The following is a 19638-nucleotide window of genomic DNA, read 5'->3' as shown; positions in this document are numbered from 1 at the left end:
AAGCATTGTAGACATATAAGCAATCTGTTATTAAAACGATTTTTGTATCCTGAAGTTGGAGCATCAAGGTTCTGTACTTTTTGTTTGCTTCTAATTATTGCTGTGTGCATTTTGGGAGGTTTTTTGTCCATTTATTTTGAATCTCAGCATTTGAGTCAGAGCTGTTTGCAGTGATCTTGTCTCTGTATTTTAGGATGTAGTAAAGCCCAGTCGTTCCCATCAGACATGAATTGTTATTGTGAGTGGTGGTGTGAAAATGTTTTAAAGGCTGTCTCTGGCAGAAATAGCTTTATTGCTTGCTGCTCTAAAATCCTGTACTGAAATAGTTAATCTGCATCTATGTAAGCACCACCTTGGGAAAATCCTGATTTTATGTGATCCTGGTTTATGAATGAATCCTAGTGAAATACAAATTTTAAACATCTTTCAAAAGGTGCTTGTAAACAAAAGACCTGTAGTCTGTATTTTGACCTGATCTGTAGAAATTTTTGTCAAGTGGGTAAATGGTGTTCTGCTGTTGAATCATGGACATCTTTGATAGTGTCAGTGTGGCCTGGAGTTGGATGGGGAATTAGCAGCTGTTTCAGAGACAAGTCATGTAGTTACTGGTATTTCTGTAGCAGTTATCCCTGTTTCCCATGCAAATATCCCCGTGAGCAAGGTTCTAGGCTGAGACTGAGATGTAGGAGATGGGGCCTTGGGTCACAAATCTTTGCAGTTTCACTTTCTGGTTCAAGTCAGTGACTCAGAAATTTAATTCTGTGGTACATGAAAGAAATATTAAAAAAAAGCAGTCTCTGGCCAGTGTGGTTTTAAACAATTTATTTTCCATATCACCAACCCTCAGGCAGTAGGATCTGCTTTCTATCTTTGTATCAGTAAAGTCAGTAAGAGCTATGTTGAAGCACAACTTCTGTTGATTTATCAAAAATAGCTCGGGATTTTATTTTGCATCTAGCTTACATAATGGCTTGCCAATACTTGATTTGCAAATACTGAGGCATATTTTTTGTATTTTTAATTATGTGTCTAAAGCATAGTAACCCTTTCTGGCTGTTTAGCTCTTTTTCTTTGTTTGTTTATTTTTAACTGTGAATTGTCCTTGTAGCACTTTGGCCAGGAAATCCTTATTTTATTATTTATCTGAATTCATCTTATGGCTGCCCAAACAGATCTTGTGTTGCTTTCAATGAGCATCTGAAGAGAAAATAAAATAATAAAATAATTCTTGAGATATCAAGAGATGTCTTGAATTTTCCAATAATTTTATGTGTAATTTTGCTTCTGTCTGTATGAGCAGCATTAGGCCCCCTGGCAGTTAAGTAATTGAGTCTATCACATCAGTGTAATCACAGTCTGCTTAGCTGAAGAGTTGTGTGTTTGCTGTTTTATTTTTTTAAAGATAGTTCAGTCTGACAGTGTAGCACAGGAACCTAAGTCAACCTGTGCCTTTAGCAATTTGCCCTGTTTTTAGTGAGCACCTTTTAAAAAACTGATTTAGTGAATACAAAAGGTGCATGACTGACAGATCCAGAAAAATGCAGTGGTACCATCAGGCTTATTTGTTTATGGCTTTGTCACAACAGCTTCAATTCCCACTTTTTAATTCTAAGGGGACTCCCAGGCAATTATAAGTAGGTGAGTGATTGCCTGTAAATGGATGAGTGTTGAAATTTCTGCTTTCTCACCCCTGCTTCCTCCTTATAGCATGGAGGAGTAACACCAGTGTATTCCAGTATGTCTTGAGAGCGAGCCGTCCTGTCATGGCCAGTACCAATCTTGGCATGGTATTGTTACAGAGACCATTGTCACCATTACTTGCTTGTCTTTCACTTTTTTTACATCCTATCTCTGGCCCTTCTAAGGTATATTGTCATTCTTGTGATTACAGATTAAACCCCCAAGGTTTAATATTGAGTGTGAAGTGCATAAGAATGTTAATTTATAATGCAGTTCTGCCTCTACAGTAGGCATTTCTAAACCAATTATATTTTCCTTTCTGAATAAAATTATTTCTGTTGATGGAGTTGTTGATTAAATTGAGAACAGCAGTAACTGAAGAGCAGCAACAAATCCAATATTCACCTAAAAAATTAGCATTCATATATGATGTATATCCTAAATCTCGATTACATGCTGGCAATCAAATATATTGCAAAATGTGGTTCTTCAGCAGCATTTCCTTCAGATTTGAGCAAAAAGAGGAACTCAGATTCTGTTTTTTTGGGGTAAGGGGCTGGTGTTCATGCTCTGAAATGCATCTGATGCAAAATCTGGAAGTGATGCAGTTTATAAACAATTATGGAAGATTTCCACAGTGTTTTCACAGCCTGTCCAGTGTTTGGGCAAAGCGGAAATGAGCTGAAGGCCCCTATAAAGGATCCTTGTTAAGGATACTTGGTGTGATGGGCAAGTTCAGTTCAATGACTTCAACTTCAAGGAGCTGGTTATTACTACTTGCCTGCCTAAAAGGATTGTATTATGAAGAATACCACTTATGTCTTGATTTAATATTTTAAAAACCCAGTAAATTTAGTGTTACAGTCTTATCTGAAAAACTGACCTACAAAGACATGGAATGTATAATTTTTTGACTTTTTACCATCTTCATCCATCAAAATTATATTTGCCATTGCATTGACTATTTTTGTGTTTTGTAATATCCAACATCTCTAATGTTTCTTTGTTTGATCAACTAAGGAACTTCTTTTGATACATGTTTCTACTTGTTACTGATTATTTGCAAAGGCAGCAAATAATTTAGATTGCAAATTCTATTGTAAAACCTTGTGTGATAAAGAAAAATGGAGTAGCTTTTGCTTTTTGAGATACTCTTTTTGGTGAAGTGTGTTTTCCCATTTTAGTTGTGCTGCTTGGTTGGAGTGGATTTAGAAGCACATGCTTATAGTCCCAGTAAGGCTGGCACTTAATGCTGAAATTTATCCTTAGCAAAAAAGTAACTAAAACAGGGCTGAAGGCTGGAGTTCCACAGAAAATACGAAGTTATTTGATACATCTTTCTTTTTTTTATTATTTTTTTTTTCCTTGAAATTAAAGTTGTACATGACAGTGTGAAGAGATTTCTGTGTTCTCTGGTTTTCTGTGTCTGTCCACATCTGTTTGATGTTCATCGTTCTTCCACTTGTTAGGAGAATGTCCGGACAGGTCTAGAGAAGGTCGCACACTTCAGGTGAAAGTAAAAAATAAAGTCTTGTTCTCCAGTATAGAACTAAAGTAGTTTTGTGCTTGGTAGACATGATTATTACAAATGTGTTTCCAAGTGTCAAGGTATGACTTCTGAAAAAAGGTTTGTGTAGTTAAAAGGCTTGAGGGAGCTGTGAGCCCAGGCTCACTGGCAGCTGAGCGCAGGTGTAACCGCACAGGGAGCAAATCCCCGACCATCTGGGTATTAAACCAAGCACTCCTGCCATTTGTCCCTTCAGCACTGTTCCCACAGATGGAAGCAGGATGTAGTGAGGAGAACTTGTTCTGTTAAAGACTGACCTGACTGAAAGGTTTCTGAGAGTGTTTGCTTGAAGTTGTTACATGCAGTAATGAGAGATACCATAGAATTATTTTTAAGCTAATAGAAAAGACTGTGGCCGTTCTTAAATGCTGCCATGGGGTCTGGCATGAGTAGGACAGAGTCAGAGGGAGGAAGCAGCCAATAAGAACAGATGCTGAAGTTGCTACAGCAGGGGCCTCCAGGTCTCAGGAGAACATGCTGGAATTGTTGCTAGACCCTGTTCACTTAGTGCTCATGGACTGCTGGTTTACCCAGTTTCTTCAGGTTTTTTTCTGCTTTCACCTTAGTGCAGTTGCCTTGTTCTCCAGTGTTCTTTGTCTTTCAGCAGTTTAGCTTACTTCAAAAATGTTTCTGCTTAGTTTATCCAGTGACAAGCCATTTTATCTGCACAAAAGATAAGTCACGTAGTAAACACTGATTACTGCAGGTTGGTTGTAGCTTTTTGTTACTGAGCACACAGAGGCTGATGTAAGTCCTGGGATTTTGTGTATATTTGACAAACCCAGGCTTTACTTCATTGCCAAATGAGGATTACTTTCCCTTATAGTACTTGTCTGTGAAACAGAAATTTGGAATTAAAAAATTTTGAAGTCAAAAGAGAAATTGTCATAATAAAACCAGTAAGTGATGGTGAGTTTAAGAGGGAGGAAAGTGCCCTGTGCAGTATAATATGCCAGCTTAAGAAGTCTTGCTGACTTGTCAAGAAAATACATTTCACTCTTCCTGGTAGGAAAGCATTTTAACAATTATACTCTAGACTAAATACTGAAGTGCCAAAACAAAAAATCTTCTAGTGGGATTTTCTGCTTACCAGTTCAAACTCTGCAAGATTTGTGGAGCCAAGACAGTTTCAGTAATGGAGAGGAAGATAATCCTTGATATGAAGTAATGGATTATGTCCTTTTGATGTGGTATTTGAATTTACACCTTCATTTGCCAGACTGAGGAGTGATCCTGGTGATGTGGTTTTTATTTTTCCATTTAAATCATGCTGTGCTAAAATAGCTGAACACACTCCAGAGTTGGAGTACTGTGTTACCTTGTGTTGGAAATGTCTGGATCTTTCTAATGTTGCAATGTGGTCAAGAATTCCCTGAATTCATCTGTTCACTTCATCCTCATGTTGCAAAATGTGGATTGTGTAAAATTTTCTTGAGAAAGGATGTTCTTTAATCTTTGTGTACTTTCAAGTCTGCTTGACAAGGAGAGAAACAAATAGCAACTAACAGGTAAGCCCTAAGCGATGTCCAGGTGTTAACAAAACAAATTACTGGTTTAAGAATTGCCTTGTTAAGATTTAAGGCTTGATAGGCTTCAGTGATGTCAGATGTGGGAGCCGGCTAACAAGGCTTGGGAAGAAGGATGTAACACTAATAGCGGGCACAGGGAGAGCAGAATTTATGGGCCACAAGGACAGATGGCAGGACTCCCAAGACAAGGATGAAGCCTATAAAGCCAACTCAGCATCTCTGCTGAATCAGTTCTGAGAGGATAAAAGGTAATTCTGGAGATCACAACTATGACTGATGGACCACCAACCCAAGAAACCCACTGACCAAACAGAGACTGAGCACACGGGCTAATTAGTGTGAGAAACGAGAGAGGTCATTAGTTGGTAGAATACTGATTATTAACAAAACTGTGTAACTTGGTGTCAATGAACACCAATTTCTTTCTTTGCTAAAATGTATAAATAGTAAGAAGTTTTGATAGCAGGTGTGCTTAACTTGCAGAATACCCCTGAGCACTCAGACTTGGACAACTGAAATAAATAATCAGTGCTTCTCTCAAGTAACAAATCTGATATGTATGGACAACACTGGCATTACTGTGCAGCACATCAGCACCAGTGTGCTCCTCATTTGTTCCAACCTTTAGGTCAAAGCTTCTGGTTTAGTTTTCTACTGGTACAGATTTCAGGAAAAACCTCACATACCTGAACCAACATGTGATGAGCAGAGGCTGCTTACATGAAAAACAAGAATTGCTTGAACCAAACAGGCAATTTAGACGTGTTCAGTGTAGGTGCACCTAGTGTAGACTTGGAGACTGGGTTTAGTGAGGGTGGGCTGAAATAGTGAGTTCCTTAAGACTACTTTGATTTCAGAGCCAGTGTGCTGGATCTCAGTTCTTTCTTCCTGGTAGCAGAAGTGTGAGCAACAACCATTGGTCTATTCCAGTTACAGAAACATTTCCTTCATGTGGAAGAGCTGTGGCTCAGTCTGACAGGACATTTTACTTTTTTACTGAAGTCTCTAAAGTAGTAAAAGTGTATTTTTAAAAAGGATTTTGTTTTTCTTCAGAAGTTCTGATTAGCATGAAAAGCCAAGAACTCAGAACCTGTCAAAATGGAATTTCTAGTTGCCTGTACAACCCTTCCTCTGTACTTGATGGGAAACCTCAATTATGTGGCTCTGTACAGTTTCTTTGTCATTTTAACTGCACAGATCAAGTCTGTAACTAAACTTATTGGCAGGGATAACCATAAAGCAGGTATTTCTTAGATGTTCAGTTGTTGGACCTAGAATCCAAATTCCATTTTGATATCTGTTTGTAATACCCTTTCACAAAACCAGAAGCTATTCCATGCTGTCAAACACCCAGTTGGAAAAAAATTAAAAGCTGCTTGTAGCCACCTCTAGTCCTGGGAATGTTTTTTCTTTCTTTTAGACAGAAGATAAACTGCTTCTACTTGACTTGAATATACATAACAGATAAAAATCAAGTTAAATATTGCTACATAAGCTTTTAAGAATAAACTTCAAATGTATGTAGCTTTCCTTGACAATTTGTGGTCAGTTTGGTTTTGTGAGTGCTACAGGGTTTTGGCAGATGGGTGCTCAGTTTCTCTGTATTGTCCTTCACCATTGCTCTTAATGTTGGAGAGCAAATGTTGATTCGTATGTGAAATGCACAGTTACATGGATTTTTTGATTTATGGTGCTGTAATTCTTGAACATTCTTTGCCAGTAAGTTCAAAATTTTTGGTCTCCTTTGCAAATGAAATGGTTACTGTTTATATCAGTATGGAAATCATCCTACATCTGGATGTATTTTAATTGTTCAGTACTTCATTTTGCAACATAAGTAAGTCTGAAGAATTCTGATATTTATTATTTAATTATCCAGGTTTTTCCTTTGATGATAAAATTTTAAAGCATTTCTATGTTTAACAACACCAGACACTCATTAAGAGTGGAACTGTGAAACTACAAGTAGATGCTTAGAGTTTGAGGGAAATGCTGGAGGGACATCCCACTTGAGGTGAGCTTGGGAAGCTTCAGAGTTCCTTTCTCCTGAAGCTCCTTCTCCAATTTGTTGAGAAACTAATCAAGGCAGGAGAGATCTGTCTGCTGTAACTAACCACAGAAATGGCCCTTAGCATGAACAAACCAATTTCATTGATTATGTAACAAAGCATTCTTCAGTCAGTGGTTTATGGACACTGACAGCTTGTGTCTCCTGGAGATGCCACATGCAGGTGTTTCTGTAGCATTTGAGACTACTTTTCTGCTCCAGAATCATTTTGCATCTGACAGACAAATGAATTTTACCCATGTTCTGTGTGGTGATCTCAGATTTACATTTAGATTGGCTAAAAGAGTATCTTTGAGATCAGGTCTGAACACTTGTTTTTGAGCATCGGTTGTCTTCTGTAGGACTAATTTTACAGTCGAAACTGTTCTTAGACTTTGGTTGGTTTAGGCTAAAGCATTGCTAGAAAAGCTGGCTAGGAAAATCTATCTGTGATGAGTTAGGAGTGTGGTTCTGGGTTTTGTGGGGTGAGGAATGTGGGGGTTTTATGATCTGGTTTCTTAATACCATTTTGGAGCAAACAAAAGCCTAACACCAATATCCTGGATCAGCATCATATTTTTATGGAAAATATTAAAATATCAAGATGAGACTCAAGTGTAAGTTTCTTAGCTGAGCCTTTTATTTCAAACTCAACATGTAGTGTACATAATATGTGAATATAAAAGGGGTTGTACTGGTTTAAATAAAATGCCAGTCTGTTGTATCAGCACATTCCTGACAGTAAGCAGTGCTGCATCCATAGGGAAAAGTGCAAAACCAAGTCAAATGTCATGTTAATACTACTTAAATACCTGGCTGCACACTGCTGTAACCTGACATGATTGAGATTGAGCTTATTGTTTTCCCTCTTGATCATGGCTGAAATTTGTACAAGATAACTTCTCACTTCTTATAGTTTCCTTTCCAGACTGATTTCCTAAAATTCTTTCATTTTTGATCTTTCTATATATTGGGTTTTTTTAATCACTGTCTTATAGTAACTAAAGACTTTACTTTTTCTGACAAAAAAAAAAATAAAGGGCAACTGACTTCTTCATATTTTTGTACTTCCTCTTTCAAATTTAACCTTAGTAACCTTAGTAAGTGTACTTCTCACTTTCATTGTTCCTGCAGAGATAGTGTCTTGAAATACCCCTTGATTCATGAGCAGGCATGGTAGTGTCTTCTGTTTAGTCCTCACATAACACTCCCACTGAGTTTTCCAGTCTAAACTGGTTAAGCAAAGGAGTCCTATAATCACTTCTAGAGGAGTTGTCAACCTAAATCATCTGTGGTTCCACATTTAGCAGCTTTCCTTACTTCTCCAGTCTGTTAACCCTGACAAAGCCATTCTCAAGTGCTAGCAGCCTGCTTTCACAGCAAGTGGGATTGAAACTGTCTTGTTTATAGAGGACCACTCTATTCCTAGAGTTTCTTCCTTTTTTCAGACTGTATTTTCTTGGTCATCCGTTGTGTTAAGGTACCTAAAGTACTTCAAAGTACCTAAATTGTGTGAGTTCCACATCTGCATTTTATTTAGCATAATAGATAGTACTATCTCATAGACTTTTTGTTTGTTATGAAAACATTTTTGGAGTAGAAATCATTCTTTGTATAAAAGTGGCTTTACTTGATTTTAAAAGGCTATAAGTACAATATGAGAATGTTGTGGAAAACTATAGATACTCAAATCTTTCTCTTCATAAAAATCTGAACCAACCCCTGGAGCTATTCTAATGCTGTTTTGCAATGATGGAATGAAAAATTGCTTGGAATAGAAGTCCTTCATTTGCCTTTTTTATTTTTTTATTGAGAGATAGTGAGTGTCATTTCCTATTTTAATAAATTTCTGGGTTTCATAATAAAAAGGTGTAATCCTTGCCCTGCAGTGTCTTCAAAGGCATTGTCTTGAGAGAAGTGGTTTCTACAGTAATACACAGATAAAGTGACCTTGGTGTGTATTTTGATGTGCAGCTGTATGGGTTCTGTACGAGGGTGCACTGAGGGGCTCCAGCCAGACTGTGCTGATGTGATTTGTGTCAGGCCAGGCTGGAAACCACAGCTGGTTTATGTTTCCTGTGGAGTATTACACCCCTTGTCCAGGGCAGAGAGTTGCTGCATCCTCTGCTTGTTGTCTGGCCTTGCCTCTGGATTTTATTTCTGCAGAAGAACTAGCAAAGCTGTTTTTAACCTGGGACTTTCCAAGATGTGTTGTTGAGGTGTGGCTGGAAGCAAATACAGCAGCAAAACTTTCACGGTGCCTTGAGCCTTCTCATTCAGGTCCAACCCACAGTGCTGCTCCTGGGACCGGTGGCTGTGGGGTGGGATTCTGTCACTTGTTTTGTGGACTAGACCTTTGTACCATCTTCAGTCACTGTTCCAACTGCTTATGAAACCAAATCAGGAAGAGGCTTAAAGCTGTTTTTTTTTCCGAATGGGTTTGTATCAAAGACTTCAGCATGTGGTAGAGGTTTTACAACTGGGCCAGGAATAAAGCTGTGGGCATCTCTTCTGCATGCAGGTGTTGCGCTCTGCTGAATATTAGAACAAGAGCATTTGTTTAAGAAGGGTTTTGCAGAAAACTTTCATGTGAAAGCTGTCATTTTTCAATATCATTTTGAAAACTGATGTCCTGGAAAACAGAAAATGAACTTCACTGGTTGTGAAAACTTTCTCAAACATGCAGATTTTTTTTAATAAGATTTTTAGGTTTTGTTGAAAAGTTTTGTTGACTTTATCCCATTTTTCTCACAGTTCATTAGGAATGCCACTCCTTCAACCTAGGAATGTATTTTTCTGCCTCTTGCAGGTAGAGATTGCAGAATTCTGCATTAGCAGTGGATGTGCTGATTTATAGGAAGACTTTGTGATACTTAAGCTTGAGAATGTTTTTTGGAAATAATGGAGTTACAGCCAGATAGCTCACATATTTTACATAAATATTAAAATATATATATATTTTTTAATGTATATATTTATGTATACATAAATACAAAATTTCACATATTTTAGACTTCAAGAAGTAAAGTTAAAGCTACTGCCAAAAAACAACTCCACAGGAAGATGGTGTTTCATTGTGCCAGTCCATTTTGTTTGCTGATCACCTGCAGCACACTGTGGAGGCCATTCCCTCTGCTCAGCACCCTGGTGTCCTGCACTCAGCCTGTTGTGTAGCAGCATCACAGGGTGTTCTCTGCACGGCTTTCCTCTACCCTTCTGTCCTGCAGCTCACACTGGTGTGAGCAGGGATCTGCCACAGGTCAGCCTTTATTCAAACTGGGTGTCTCCAGGTGAGGTCCTGGCTCTCATTCCATGGCTCCGGCTGGGTGCTGTCTGCACCTCCTGAAGGCACATTCTATCCTGTTTGCCAGCATGATGATGAAGAAGCTCAGCAATATTGATTCCACTGTTGGCCCTGGGAAATGCTGCTCATAGCTGGTTTGTCAGTTAAACTTCAGGCTGTTGAGCTCTCTTTGAACCTGACAATGACTTGGAGCCAATTTTCCAGCCCTTTTCTAGACTTTTTGCAGAACTATTTGTTCCAGTGATAATTTGATGGGAGTTAAGCAGAAATATTTATTCCATATGAGTGTTAAAAACTGAGAACTAAATCCTGAAATAGCAAGGGATCTGTATTACTTCTCTGTTGAAAGAGTTTGTTCAGCACTTCTGAGAAACCACATCCTTTTGAAATGTCTTGGGTTGGCAACCAGAGTTTCTTTCAGAAGACTAGGCAGTTGTTCTCAAGTAAATATCTCTTTCTTCCAAGGTAGTTTGGTAGACTTTCGATGGCACAGATTTTAGTAGTTTAGCTGATAATTTCCAAGATTTTTGGGTCACATTTCATTTGTATTTTCTGGTTTTTTTCAAGGTTTCATATAGTCAGAGGTGTTGTGCGTTTTGGTAATGCTCTGTTTTGTCATAACTCTTGCATGCAGATTTGCATAATGCAGTCATGCAGTGTCAGAATAACTCTAGCTCAAGAATTGTGTTTCCATGCTCAAAGATACCTCCTCTTTCTGCTTTTAGGCTGTGTGAAATTGCATCTTGACTTTTATAGAGAAATAAATACTTGTGGCATTGGGTTTTGCAACTTTATCCTCTTTTAAGTTTAGTTACTGATGTGTAGCTGGAGAATGTCAGTTACTGTGTCAGGGTGCTTTGGGAGCTTGGTTTTAGCACTGGAGATACATTGTACAATGACATTAGATTCTAGTGTAGCTGTCAAACGAGAGAAATAACTTGGAGTTTTTACCTTGGTTTACTGTTGTGCCTGGAGTTGAAGGGGAAGAAACCCAAGAGTTGCACAGAACAAAGACTTGATAGAGGAGGGACAATCATGATTGATAGTCCATGTCATTGTAACTGTAACTATGTAGTAGGAAATGTATTTTTGAATTCCTGTCACTCGTCTACTTTCTGTTGTAATTGCATATTGAGCAATAATCTCTTAGTATTTTAAGACTCTTTTGTGTATTAATTATATGCAGTAGCATCTGGTAAAATGGAATTATTTTACACTTCTTTCAACACCTTAATTTTTAGGAGCATGACAAGAATAACAGTGGGTACTTTTATCTCCTTTTACTGCAGGGAAAGTCTTGACTAAAAAAGGAATTTTTTTTTCTGTTTGCTTCTAGATCTTTCAAAGAACAGATTTACTGAAATTCCTCCTGATGTCTGGTTGTTTGCACCACTGGAAACTTTAAATTTGTATCACAACTGCATCAAATCCATTCCAGAATCTATTAAAAACCTGCAAATGCTTACCTACCTTAACATTAGGTGAGTAATGGTGGTTGGTCTTTGTCTTTATATAACTTACCTCTTTAGGGAGTTGGCATTTTTCTTCATCAGGTCATTGTGTTTGCAGAGTTTTCTTTGTTTCTGATGTTATGTTGACAGACAGTGTTCAGAAACTACAGCTATAAAAATTTGCTGCTATCAAGAGGCTAAATTACTCTGTCCAGAGAGTCCTGTTCATTTTGCACATTATTTACATTCACTGCTGTACTGCTCTTTTTAAACTTGGAAAACATATGGTTGGATTTTCTCACTAGAACAGAAGATGGATATGAGCTTTGGAAGGAGAGAGAATCTAGAAAACTCTCCTGACCCTGCTTCCACAGTACTCCTGGTTTCTGATATTGGCTGCATCAAATCCAAAACAGTTTTCTCAGTTAAGAGCTATTTAAATCCCCAAAACCTACTGTGTCTCAAAACCTGCAAATATCAGTTCTTAGAGTACTAATACATAAGTAATGTGATCTGTCACAATTTTAAAGGGGATTAATCTGATACAAAACCACAGGATTTTCTAAAAGAAATATGGCCAAACTTTCTTCAGCAACAACCCATTTCTCTTTTGATGGTGTTTGAGGTGCTGAATACATTTCTTTAGCCAGAAATGCTGTGTAGTTCTAACTTCTTTCAAGAGTTGGCTCTCCTGATGATCCTTTGCCAAACAGTGCTTTGTCCCCATTTCTGTGCTTCTGGCCAAGGACCAGTTTTGCAGTGCAGGAATGTGTGGGCTGTAGCACTGGAGAACAGGCTAAAATTCTGCCTTTCTAGCTCAGGTGCTTTGTTGCAGGAGAAAACCACATGGTCTCACATTCTAATTTGGGCTTCGTACAGTGGAAGAAAGGTATTGTGCATTTCATAGTAAAGCAGGCAGCTCCTAAAAAAACTCAAAACCCAGAAAAACCAGAGGAAATCTATGTAAGTGACATGACTGACTGCTTCATTCCCACGTTCTTATAGTCAGGTCAAAAAAAGTTTACTTGCATGTTATATTTTTGCTTCTCATGCCTTCAACCAAAATAGCCTGGCATATCTGCGTGAAATGCAACATAAAAAAAGACTTTATGCATACCTGTATAAATAACTCACCTGTATTGTTCACTTAGAATTTAACAGAATGAATACATTGTTTTTATAAAGGTATTGTTAGAAATTTCCTTTCATTTTATGGTGTAAAGTTGCAGTTCTGTAAACTGTAATCATGGAGAAAATATTAAAAAAATCCCAAGATTTTTAGATTACAAAAACAATGCTCTGAATACATATCAATTAGGCACTAAAACTTCTGGAATTTTTCTTAATGTAGTATGAACTCAAGTATCAGCACTTAAAAGTATATTTTTTTTGCAGAAGTAGAGCTAGCTCTACCTAAATCAACAGCAATTACTGATTTTTAATTTTTTACTTTTATATGTGACAGGAATTTTTTTTCATATCACATCTGAACAAGCTTGTTTTCCAATGACTTCTTAAAATGTACCTTATTAGAAACATATTATGTGCTTCGGGCAGTGGAAGTCCATCAACATGAGCTCTTTCAGTATAGATTTAAACCCAGTTAGTGGGTAGCAGTGTATTTTATGTGTACAAAGCAGGTATACATGCATGCAGCTGGAAAATGGTATACACAGAAGAAATACATTTGAATTAAGACTTACTTTCCAGCCTGTTGCTCAGCAAAATAATTAAATGTTTAGGGTCTTTTGTGGTGGCTCAGGAGGGACACAACAACATGGCATGATGGGCAATGGCCTTTATATAAAATTCTGGCTTGGTAGACTGTCAGATCAGGTGGTTCTTCTGAAGGTACCAACAGGATAAAAGCAAGTGGCAAACATTATTTCTTTTAACAGATTTCTCTGAACATTTTGGTATTAGATTCTGTCCTGTGAAATGGGGATCTAAAATTCACATACCTGAAATAGTCTGTGTATCTGATAAGGAATTTGTGATGGACAGTGGAGGTGAAGTTGTTACAGGCAGAGAAAGTCATCTGGGATGGGAGAAAAGTTACAATATTCATAAAAAAGATATTATAATCCAGGTTTGCTTGTCCCTTTTTCTTGCTTTCAAGTCGAAATCTTTTGTCAACATTGCCAAAATACCTGTTTGATCTTCCACTGAAAGTTCTGGTTGTCAGTAACAACAAGCTGGTCTCCATTCCAGAAGAAATTGGAAAATTGAGAGATCTAATGGAGTTGGTAAGTACAACTGCAAATCTTTGTAGTAAGTACTCTTACAAGCACTATATATATATATATATATATCTATTACATATTCATTATATATTCAGTATAATAAATTATTAATATTTTTGAAATATAGAACTACAACATTTAAATTCAGTTTCTGTGTTTTATTGATATTTTTGGTTTATTTTTCAAGTTTGTCAAACCCAGAATACATGCTTGATGATGATTAAGGACATAGTAGAGAGAGTTTCATTCCATACCTGTTTAGAATATAAGAAGTCTAGAAAGACTGTGCGATTGTTTAATCACTCTGGTCTACATAAATTAATACTAAATTAGTGTCAGAAATAGCTGTAGCCTGTGTTCACTTGATGCAGCTTTGTCACCCTCTAGTGCTTGTATCCAAAAAACTGGTGAGCCTGCTATTGCTGTCTGTACATTTTTAGTTTTATGGGTTGGTTCAAGGTTTATTAAGGAAAAAGAATTTTTAGAAGAGGAGCAGAATGCCAGTCAATTGCCAGCAATTGCACAAGAAGTTTTTGACAGATCTGGGAACTACACCAGGAACTCCAGATTCCTAGGCTACAGTGTTCGTTTCAAATCCATTATTTCATCATTCATTGATTTAACTTCTTGAATTGAATTTCTGGAATCACTAAATTCTTCAAAAACCAGCAAGATCTGTTATGGTACATCTTCTCCATGGAAAAGCCAGGATAGTTAGATTTCTTTTCTTGGATTTCTTTTCCTTTAATAGTATGCTTTATGATAGTTTTGATCGCAGTATTCCTCTGTGTAATTTCATCTAAGATGTTCAGTTGATTTATTAATTATATCTTTCTTAGGATATTAGCTGTAATGAACTTCAAGTTCTTCCTCAGCAAATAGGAAAATTACAGTCACTTAGAGAATTGAACATAAGAAGAAATAATCTCCATATGTTGCCAGATGGTGAGCTACTCATCTTCTTTCCATTGATGTAGGCAAATTAGGTAACATGTTAAGAAGATAACTGATTTTTTTTTTTTTTTTCTTTTTTTTTTTTCCCCCTGAATGCAGAATTAGGAGACCTTCCCTTGGTAAAGCTGGATTTTTCTTGTAATAAAATTACAGAAATTCCCATTTGTTATAGAAAGTTACGTCACTTACAAGTTATAGTTTTGGATAACAATCCAATGCAGATACCACCAGCACAGGTTAGTATTAAAGCACACAACTACGGAAATTTACATTAAGATCTCAGAGGGAGCTGTTCTAAGTTATACCAATCGAGTTGGGGTTTTGTTTTTGGGGTTTTTTTGGTTTTGCTTTTTTTAATCTGTATTTCTTGTATTTCTCCTTTTGAGGTGTTGTGGCTGTAAATGCAGTGCAGCATTTCTTGGGGTGTACTCTCAGCAGACATGCTGTGTAATTAAGACTTCTTTTTGTTCCTGTTTCCCAACAGATATGTTTAAAGGGCAAAGTACATATATTTAAATTCCTCAGTATTCAGGCGTGCCTCAGAATAGATAAAAAACCAGATTCTTTGGATCTTCCATCATTAGGTAAACGAATCCCCTCCCAGCCACTCACAGACAGGTGAGTAGTGAGGTTTTTGAGTCTAGAGAGCATATTTTGAAAAGTATGTTTATTTTCTTATGGAAAGTGAAACTACTGTTTCTTTCATTCTTATGTGGGTTGTGTGTTGTTTTGCTTAATGTAGCATGGAGGACTTTTATCCCAATAAAAACCATGGACCAGACTCTGGCATTGGAAGTGATAATGGGGATAAAAGGTTGTCCACTACAGAAGTAAGTATTTTTCTCACTGTTAAATTTGTAATTTCTTATTTTTTAGAACTTTTTCCTTTGTATTTTATATCATTTGAGAAATATCCCAATAAGTTGCATTTAACATTCTTTCAGTATGGGTACAGTTGAGTTTAAACCCTTAGACTGTCATGTCAGACACAAATTATTTATATATTTCTTTAACTTTTATGGTTAAGGTTGATTCTAATTAATATGATATGACAGGAATATAGGAAATCATACAATAATAGCATTTGCATGTCAGTTCTGTACTAAATGTGAGTGTCTTTGCAGCCATCTGATGATGATACAATCAGCCTTCACTCCCAGATATCAGAATCAACAAGGGAACAGACATTAAGGAATGACAATCACGTAGTGGGAAGTAAACTTGATCCACAGAAAGGTAATAGCAGCTGTGCATTTGTCATTTTAGGTAACAGAAATACTTTGCATAGGTAATCTAATGTAAGAAAATGGCAAAAATTACAGGATTGTGTGTTGATATTGTATTTTCATCAGTTCAGAAAACAAGGTAATCACAAGCAGAAAAGGCTTGAGAGAAAAGAAACAAACCACTATTTCTAGCTTAAGGCAGAATTTCTATGTTTTATCTTTATCTGACATGTTTCATAAATACTTATTTATCTCAGGAATAACATTTGGTCAAGATAACTGTTTTAATATCTTTCCTTTTCTTCATAAATCATTCCTAGACCAGGAGGCGTTTGACTACATTGATCCAAACACAGAGGAGGGAGCTCTTCCTGACCAGGGAGATGCACAGATTGGGCCCCTGCTCTCCTATGTCAAGGTATCAGAGACTGACAAAAGGAAAACTGTTCAGTAGCCTTGATTTTTTTTTTCTTTTTTTTACCCTTAATTAAATTCTAACTTTTTTTTTTTTTTTTCTGTTTTGTTGAAGGAGCAGGGAAAACATCCTGAGAAATCCCAGAAAATAGAACAAAATGAGGACTGGGGAGATGAAAAAAGGTAAATCATCTTTGTCTTTTTTGAGTAGGTTTTACTAGTAGTGGCAGGGGTGACAGTGGGGTTTTTTAAGCTCCTTGCATATGAAGGGAATAATTCTTATATTGAACAGGATGTTCCTCTTGGACAGAGAATAAGCTTATAGGAAGCACTGCTTAGTTATTGCCATAATGAGCCATTTCTGTGTCTTGCTTCACTGAAGTCAGACAGGTCACTAATGTTTAATTTTTCAGACTTCAGAAAGAACAGCTGCTGGCTGAAGATGATGATGAACTCAAAGAAGTGACTGACTTAAGAAAAATAGCAGCTCAATTGTTGCAGCAAGAACAAAAACACAGGTATAACAATATTAGTTAAAATAACTTTTGTTACAATTAATTTATTCTTTAACGTCTCTTATACCCAAAAGCTTTTTACTTCTTCTGAGAGCAGTTTTGTCCAGCTGCTAAAGTGACAGATTCTGTCAAGACACCTGTCCTTGTTTCTTGTCTAAATTACACAACCTCCCTACAGATTGTTTGTGACTGGTTATTTTTATTCAAATACAAGCTAATTTAGGTGGCACTTCCTTCAGTCAATATCCTGTGGACTGAAGGGGAAATTGGTTTGAACATTATTTTGTCAAATGACAATATCTGTATATAAAGATATATCATTTCAACTGCCTGCCTTTCTCTGCTTCATTATGGGCATCTCAACAGAACAATTCTTGTAAAGGAGCCATGGAACAAGCAGCAGATTAAAGGAATGCAGTAGAACAAATTAGCAACTGTGTAAAACGAAGAACAGGAGGAGATATCTGGAGTCATACAGCAATGTCCAGGCTGGTGTAGGAACAGTTTGTGTCCTCTTTACCCAGAAGGCAGATGCTGTAAGGTACTTCAAGAGTAAGCTCCTCTGAGAGGTGAAAGTTGTATTTAGCAGTACTTCATTAACTAAAATAGTTCATACCATTCGTTCAGAATCCCACAGAAATGGATGTAAGTTCATATCAATTTAAATACTGTTTTCTTTTCTTTCAAATTTCTGTGTAATTATAAGACTCTGATGCTTTGCTTTTAATATGGTTGAAATACATATGAAGCGCTCAGAGAAACTGAGACCCCCAATATTATGAATTGCAGGGTCTTAAAAATTCACCAGCATTTTATATTAGGTAAATATAGTAACAGTAGAGTGCACGTGTGAAAGATAAAGTAGGTTTTGCTTAGAACTCCAAGCCCTGCATTCAAGAATTGGTTGTTGTTCAGAAGAAGGGGAAAAATAAGAATGAAATCTTAATGCTAGTGTATTCTCAGTACCAAAAGTGCTGCAAATAAGGCCAAGAATGCATAATTTTCTCCTATTAAGGAAGAGAGAATGAGGGTGTTTTTCTTATATTAGGTTTTTATATGATGGCTATTTATGTTGCATGAGGCTCTTGTGTTACTGCATATGTCCCTGTTATCTAATCATTTGAAATGCCAAGCCACTCCTCTTCTGAAGTACTGCAACTTGAATTTTGCTTATCATATGTCAGTGTGTCTTAATGCGGTCTTGCTAATTGTTCTGCTTTGTCTTGAATTACTCAGATGTGCAATCTTAATAGTTCTTAAGTTTTACATTTAGTTTATATTTTAAAGTTTGCTTTTGTATCTCTAGGAATTTTAGCTCAAAATCTCCTCTAATAGGAAATTTAGCCCTGATTTTGAATTCATGGGGTTTTTTTAACTGGCAATAAGAATATTATTTAGAATTTGGTGAAGATATTTCTATGCTTATTTGTGAAAAATATGGTCAATCAGTGATCAGAATCCTCAGGAAAGTTAAGCATCACAAAGTAATTCCTTACTAATCACGTTTCTGTTTGTTCAGTCTATGTTTTTGTAATATTATACAGTCTCCTTTCCTTTTGCTTGCTGTGCTAATGACTTCCCTGTCCTCTCCCATCAACCTATCCTGCTTCCTCCTTCCGTCTTTGGCTTTGGTGTGCATGAAATGTGAATACAGACGAAGGCCACTAAACTATAGAACTTCATTCAGTGAAAAGCTCTTCCAGAGGACCAGGGCGGCAGGACGTGCATCAAGGTATAAAGAGTTCAAATGTGGACAAAAGAAATGCTCTTGGCCATTTCTTGAACGAAAACAGAGTTAAAGGCATTGGCTGAGTTAGCCTAAGTTTTTTTGATATCAAAACCAGTTTGTAATGCAATCTTATTCTTTGGGATGAAATATTAATTTAAAAAAGCATTTAATTAGGCAGTTATTCAGAGAACACTTTGAGTCCAAACATAAAACTTCGTTATTTCTTTAACTATGCAACCTCAGATATCATACCTCAGGCAAAGTGAGCTTTTAGTTTTTTTGGCTTTTGTTTATTTGGTGTTTTTGTTAATTTGATAATTTGTTAATTGACAAATTCGATGTTGTTTTGCATTTGACCCATGGTGGAAGTATTTGTAATTTGTGAACCGCACCAGTAACCTAAAATTGGAGTATAATGTAGACTATACTCAAACGTGTAGGTGTTGAATGAAGTGATTTCAGACTTTGTTATCTTATAAATTTAAGCTCTGTAACTTGGTCTGGATATTCCTTGTCTTTTGAAAAAGACAGTAGAGTAGTTTAGATTAAATAATTTTCATTGGTTCCAAATGAGCCTGTTGGAATTCGTGTCAAAATTAAATCTGGGTTCTTACCTGGCAGCAGTGATTTCCTAAAACTGTCTAAATCCAGAAGAGCACAGCTTCAGTCGCAAAGCAGAGCCAGATGTGAAGTCAGTGGATTGCTCTGGAACAAGTTGAAAATAAATCATCTTTGTCTCACTGCACAGGATTTCTAGTGTCTTTTTTACCCTTTATAGATTCAAGGTCATACTTGCTTGTCTAAACTTGAAGATAGCTAATCTTAAAATAACACTACCATTGTTCACTTCATTTGTGTCCATTAATCATTGCATGAAATCTGAAAGTATAAGTGGCTGAGAGGATATTCCGCTCTTTAAATCCTGGAACTTGAGAAAATATTTTCCAGTATCATTTTTGGTCTTGCCATTGCCTTTTTC

The 19638-nt window shown here is 36.8% G+C and overlaps 1 protein-coding gene across 4 annotated transcripts in view; it reads left to right on the top strand.

The window, feature by feature from the left end:
- The window catches only part of LRCH2 (leucine rich repeats and calponin homology domain containing 2), a 40882-nt gene that overhangs the window by 1923 nt on the left and 19321 nt on the right, over positions 1-19638 (top strand). For 2 of the 4 annotated variants that reach the window (XM_058847656.1, XM_058847654.1), the window contains exons 2-12: positions 11464-11608; positions 13698-13824; positions 14661-14766; positions 14875-15011; positions 15260-15393; positions 15518-15605; positions 15900-16011; positions 16322-16419; positions 16531-16598; positions 16829-16933; positions 18585-18662. In XM_058847656.1, coding sequence (XP_058703639.1) covers positions 11464-11608; positions 13698-13824; positions 14661-14766; positions 14875-15011; positions 15260-15393; positions 15518-15605; positions 15900-16011; positions 16322-16419; positions 16531-16598; positions 16829-16933; positions 18585-18662 — 1198 coding nt within the window. The remainder of the gene's footprint in view (positions 1-11463; positions 11609-13697; positions 13825-14660; positions 14767-14874; positions 15012-15259; positions 15394-15517; positions 15606-15899; positions 16012-16321; positions 16420-16530; positions 16599-16828; positions 16934-18584; positions 18663-19638) is intronic. The other 2 variants (XM_058847657.1, XM_058847655.1) reach the window with 1 other exon arrangement.

The sequence above is a fragment of the Poecile atricapillus genome, chromosome 12, assembly GCF_030490865.1.
Source record: "Poecile atricapillus isolate bPoeAtr1 chromosome 12, bPoeAtr1.hap1, whole genome shotgun sequence".
Classification (NCBI taxonomy): domain Eukaryota; kingdom Metazoa; phylum Chordata; class Aves; order Passeriformes; family Paridae; genus Poecile; species Poecile atricapillus.
The sequence above is the reverse complement of the archived record's forward strand: the minus strand, read 5'-3'. Positions and strand labels throughout refer to the sequence as shown.